At 43.0% G+C, this 6,000-nt stretch overlaps 1 protein-coding gene across 2 annotated transcripts in view; it reads right to left on the bottom strand.

The window, feature by feature from the left end:
• Positions 1 to 594: 594 nt before the first annotated feature.
• Positions 595 to 6,000, bottom strand: part of LOC112221614 (phosphatase and actin regulator 3-like) — a 55,272-nt gene continuing 49,866 nt past the window's right edge. For both annotated transcript variants that reach the window (XM_042303601.1, XM_042303602.1), the window contains exons 8-12: positions 3,175 to 3,230; positions 2,475 to 2,536; positions 1,965 to 2,105; positions 1,472 to 1,548; positions 595 to 1,066 (exon numbers count right to left, since the gene is read on the bottom strand). In XM_042303601.1, coding sequence (XP_042159535.1) covers positions 1,051 to 1,066; positions 1,472 to 1,548; positions 1,965 to 2,105; positions 2,475 to 2,536; positions 3,175 to 3,230 — 352 coding nt within the window. In that variant the 3' untranslated portion in view covers positions 595 to 1,050. The remainder of the gene's footprint in view (positions 1,067 to 1,471; positions 1,549 to 1,964; positions 2,106 to 2,474; positions 2,537 to 3,174; positions 3,231 to 6,000) is intronic.

The raw sequence follows: 6,000 nt of genomic DNA, 5'->3' as shown, positions 1-6,000 counted from the left end.
GTCCTAAAACACTGAAATTAGTCTGCATTTTCTACCTCCAGTTAGAATATCTTAGACATTTTGTTCTATGGGATAATACAGTATCAGTCAAGTATCATGAATTTTGTGAATTATGAAGCTGTTATGAGCTTGTTTTTGATTACATAAATGCTTAAAAGTTCACAAAAAGTTGTTAGCTGATGAAGATTGTCTCATAGAACAAAATGTATAATATCTCCTAAGCATGTGTTTATCACAGACCTTATTTACCACAGACCTTTATCCAACCCCCCCCACAAACCCATTCATGTTTTGGCCAACGTGCCATGACGGAGTGAGCCTCTGTTAATACCTAAAAAATACGACATTACTATTGCTCTCTGTTCAGCTGTCTAGCAATCCGTTTATTAAAACTTTCAAAAAAATATGCTGATTACCAAAAATAAGAGGAGGCAAAAACATTTTTTTAAAGACCTTGTATTTTGAAGACAAGTAGTGCTTACAAAGGTTTTCTATTTTCAGTAAAGACATTGACAGTCCGGTTCAGATTGACATATATACAGTTGGTACAAAATCTACCCCTGACCGACCACACAGTCCCACAGTCGTCCCCCCCCAAGTGACACTTATTTTTTATTTTTTATGTAAAAGATGAAGCTGGTCACATGCACAACCGTCATCTTCCCCGTACGGGTTTGCCACCTTCTCAAAGGAGACTGTTAAAAAAACACACGCACACAGACCGAAGTAGATTGTTCTTCCCTCGGCTCCATCTTAACCGATGGGCAGACAGACAGACGGAGTCCGGGGTTCCGTCTTTAGTATTCTGCCTCCAGGCAGCTCCCACAGTGGGATTCACTGCCACACACCCAAACATCACCATCCGTCCACCCCTCCTATCGATGAAGGCCAGGGGCGTGCTGGAGGAATCGAGGACACCCTGCAGACAAAGGACCGGGCTCTGGAAGAATGGCTTTAAGTGCTCCAGCAGTTTTCTAACCGCTGCCGACGCAGCAACCGAAAAATCTAGGCTCAGCAGTATTTCTTCATAGAAGTATCTCCCCTTCGTATTCATGGCCTGTGGAACCTACAGAAGGAAAGGAAGGGGGAAGAGTGAGGGGGAGGAAGAGTCATGAGCGCAGAAGGTGCCTTTGTTATCCCTCCACTTATTATTACAGCTATTCATCAAATCTTGTGAGGCTATTTTTAGCACGGCTATGTGCACCGGGGGAGTAGGGTTGCTGTCTCCCTAGATCATTGGTACAAATCGACTAGAGGACATTCGTTTACCACACACACTTAATTGGGGACAGACAGCATTTGTAATTTCTCTTGCCAATATTAGGCCGCGGGGAAGGTAAGCAAGGACTCCCCTCCTCCCCTTTTACGCATCTATCTTTAGCTCTGTGGACCTTTTCTAGACCTGCAAGAGGAGTTAAAAATAGAGTCAGCCGCAGCCAAGAATAGAAGCAAGCACAGAACACACACTGACCTCGTAAGGTGCTTGCTCGAGGCATGCACCTCCATCTCAGTGCTTTTGAACTCGTTCAGCTCTTTTCGGATAGCCGCCTGCAGAGGAAGAAAACGAGCGTTAGACTAGAGAGCATCCTTAAGCAGAGGCTTACCACGCACCCATCGACCCTCGCATGCATCGACCCACAGTCTGCAAAACTCAGCACGGAGAGCGTAGTAAACAAAAGAAAGATGACAACAAGGTCTTAGCCACAAGGACATAGTCTGAGATATGGAGTGAGAAAAAAAGCTGAAGCTAGCTAGAAAACAGTGAGACATTCTGGCTCTATGGGGGAGGTAGCCAGGGCAATAAATAGGACATGTACATCACAAAATTCTCAAAAAGGGTATGTGCTAGTCAATTTACCATTTGAGTGGGGAATCATTAATTTTGTGTGGAATGTGAAATATGGGAGATGCAGTCGAAGGATCCTTGTTTTTGACATGGTTGACATTCACACACACACACACACCTTGTCAGCTGCCGAAAGCCTGGTCCAGGGCTTGTCTGCTCTCCTGTCATAATCTTGAGCTTTGGCCACCTCGACATAATCGCTGAAGCGGATGAGAATCTTTCGGTCCCGTAGTTCGTCGACTGTGGGCCGCTGATTGAGCTGAAATACACAATGGTCTGAAATTCCTGTATTCATCTGTGGTTTTGGCATCATAATGCTGCTCTCATAAAAGTAACGATTTTGCCATAGGAGGCTTATACAAGATTTTTTGGGAAAAATATTTGTATGTCTTATTATGTTCTTCTCCAGAGCACTTCCAAAAACAAAGATACAACTAGTGTATAGCATGAAATAAATAGTGTATAGCATGAAATAAAGTATAAAAACAGAACAAGTACTTCAGTCAGGAGTAATGGGATGTCTGCATAGTGTACCTTACTGTTAGTGTATTATTACATTGCCAATAATAACAATAAATTAACAATAATACATAGTAACTAAGTAGTGTAATAAAAAAGTGTAACATACCTTTCTGTTGAGCCGCTGTTTGATTTCCCTCCTCTCCTCTTGTTCAGTCTGGTCATTTCTCTCTTTAAACCAATGAGAATAATACAATTAGTGATAGACAACGACACTGATAAGAACACTTGAGGTTTCAACTGATTTTCATCAGTTGTCCCCCTAATCCACATGTCAGTGATGTCACTGTTTGACCCTAAACCTTATCTATGAGTGAATGATTATGAAATCAATACCAGTGTCCCACTGTGTTTGACTGTAGACACCGCTTCAGATATTACAAATAAAGTCTAATCTATGGGGATATATATGTATATTTGAGCCATTTAAACATAATTCTTGGTCTAAATGTAAATCTTGTTTCACTCAGGGTCAGATCCAAATTCCCATAGAATCTCGAAATTAAAACGCTTATGTAAGAAAAACAACACGTTTGAAGCCTGCCCAAAATAATATGTGCGGTTGCTCAGTTTTCTAAACGAATTTCTCAACATCAAGTCATGTTACAGTATGTATGTTGGAAAACAATGTGTGCTCATCCTTTCCCTCTCCTGAATTTTGCACGAGTGAATGTGTGTATCATAATAAATGTATGTATTGTCCACCTTGGTAGAGTCATTTAGGACCTGCGCATGAATTTCACATTACTCAATGAAAAGAAACATAAAAAGTGCAGAAATTTAAATAAAAAGGCAGTTTTACAACTCACGTTTCAGAATATTCCGGCTTTCCAACTCCTCAACGTTCGGCCTCTGGCTGAGTCTCCTGCGAAAAAATACCAGAACCACGTTCTGAACCATTTTCGATTCAAGCTAGGTCAACATCAAATAAGTAGACTTTTAAACCAAGTTCGCCTATCATTCTCCTCAATGTAGTCGTTCTATTGGGGAACACCTTGTTTTTCCATCTCGCGTCTAAACCTCGACTATGATGCTTTACTAGAGGCGCCCCCCACATCTGGAATACCCACAGACGCGCGATTTCTTTGTATTTCACGTTTTACCGCTGTTGAAACCTCTGGCTGTCTTAACTTATTGTCTCAAATCGTGTATTATCAGAGAGACGAAGAGCAAACACTAGGTCTACTGTCGTCTGCTGTTGCATGTGCAGCTGCGCGCTTCACTGTCATCCATTGCAGTCTACTCCACACAAACAGGCAGCACCCTTCTTGAACTGAGTCGTGATGCGCTACTCAGGCGAACCTCCCCCTTTCCCGACTGAATGTATAATTTGCTATCGGGAGGAGGTGCATACGAGATTCCCACTCAAGTTATCCACGATCACTCAGACAACATTTCTCAGTTTCACAAAGTTGCTTCTATTGTTCAAATGTTTTTGTTTCAAATTGTAAAATTAGGTTACAATTAGCCTTTATTTATTATCTTGACTCACCTATCTAAATGTATATACTCCTGATATGGGTAGCTAGCTACAACACATCTATAGGCCTATCTCAAACTGATTACAAAACTGTATATACGTTTTTTCTTAAAATGTAATCAAAATGATGGGATACTAATAAGATGGTCCCCGGGTCATACAAATAAGCAACTCAAAATAATGACTAATTCATGTTTGCTTAAACCTCACCATCAAAGCTTCAAACAGTCCACAAAAACCAAATGCCCGTGACTTTAGAGTCACCTGTGCATGTGAGCATTTCAAAGACTTTGATATCAATAATAGATAGGGCTCAGCCCTCAGTGCATGTGGCAAACTCACCGCCCAAAAGATAAAGGTAGCGAGACAGAGTGCACCACACAACCTCACAGCATGTCTCGCCCCCGACCAACTTCAAACCTCAATTCCAGAGCTCTGAGTGAGGACCAAAGTCAGGTCACACACCTTGAAGTCGCACGTGCTGAACTCGCCACTGACGTGCCACAGCTGGGTATTGTGGCAGTAGTGCCCATTGCCCTCCCACACTGCTGCTCTTTCCCTCTGAAGAGGTGATCAATTTGCTGGAGCCCTAACAGTTATAGGCAACGTATATACGTACCAAATGCATACAATGAAATGCAAATACAGAAAAATCATGCTTGTATTCAAGACAATGTATTTAATAATACTACAATTACGACAAGACGACTAAACGAAATCAATGTTATTACATTTAGTAATCATTGTACTGTTTGTCTTAGGGTTTGATCATAAGAGTTGGATGATGACATTGAACAGCATAAAGAATACAATGGCTTCAATTGTAAAATGGTATAGAATCAGCTTTATCTCCTCTGTCTAAGAGGCGTGGACCTTTTTTAAATATATTTTCAGTGGTATTGTTAACAAACACACCCCTATAAAGAAAATTTGAATTAAAAACAGATTCTACCGTGATCTTGCAGAGTTACTCCACCTCAAGAATTGCATTTGGTGAAAGGTTCGGCACCCACATACTCAAATGAGAACTAAGTGCACTTAGGCTACTATTAAAGTTAGTTACTTTAAGGAGCAGTTCTCTCTCGGTCTAAATCCAAGACGTTCTGGAGAATAAACCCTCCTCCTCACAGCTGCCCATGTCCCTTAATGTTGATGATGTGGTTGTTACTGACAAGAAGCACATGGCTGAGCTCTTTAATCACCACTTCACTGAGTCAGGATTCTTTTTTTATTTATTATTTATTTTTTTTACTCCTTTTTCTCCCCAATTTCATGGTATCCAATTGTTTTTAGTAGCTACTATCTGGTCTCATCGCTACAACTCCCGTACGGGCTCGGGAAGGTTGAAAGTCATGCGTCCTCCGATACACAACCCAACCAAGTCGCACTGCTTGTTATCACAGCATGCATCCAACGTGGAAGCCAGCCGCACCAATGTGTCGGAGGAAACGCCATGCACCTGACAACCTTGGTTAGCGCGCACTGCGCCCGGCCCGCCACAGGAGTCGCTGGTGCGCGATGAGACAAGGATATCAATCCCTAACCCGGACGACGCTAGGCCAATTGTGCGTCGCCCCACGGACCTCCCGGTCGCGGCTGGTTACGACTGAGCCCGGGCAGAGTCTCTGGTGGCACAGCTGGCGCTGTAGTACAGCGCCCTTAACCACTGCGCCACCCGGGAGGCTGAGTCAGGATTCTTAATTGACTCAGACATGCCTCCTTGCCCATCCAACATTTCCTCAACTCCCACCATTTCTAATGCGACTAGCCCCGACCCTTCTCCCTCTTTTTCCCCTGCTCCGCTACAAAGTTTCTCCCTGCAGGCGGTCACTGAGTCTGAGGTGCTAAAGGAGATCCTGAAACTTGACCTAAAAAAAAACATCTGGATCAGATGGTTTAGATCCTTTCTTCTTTAAGGTTGCTGCCCCTATCATCGCCAAGCCTATCTCTGTGTCACACCCTGATCTGTTGAACCTGTCTTTGTGATTATCTCCACCCCCCTTCAGGTGTCGCCCATCTTCCCCCTTATCTCCTGTTTATTTATACCTGTGTTCTTTGGTTCTGTTGCCAGTTCGCTTTCTAGTTTTCCTGGTTTTTGACCTTTCTGCCTGCCCTGACCCTGAGCCTGCATGCCGTCCTGTACCTTTGCCCCACG

This window comes from Oncorhynchus tshawytscha, linkage group LG22 (genome assembly GCF_018296145.1).
Source record: "Oncorhynchus tshawytscha isolate Ot180627B linkage group LG22, Otsh_v2.0, whole genome shotgun sequence".
In the NCBI taxonomy this organism is placed as follows: domain Eukaryota; kingdom Metazoa; phylum Chordata; class Actinopteri; order Salmoniformes; family Salmonidae; genus Oncorhynchus; species Oncorhynchus tshawytscha.
This window is presented reverse-complemented; position numbering and strand designations above follow the sequence as displayed.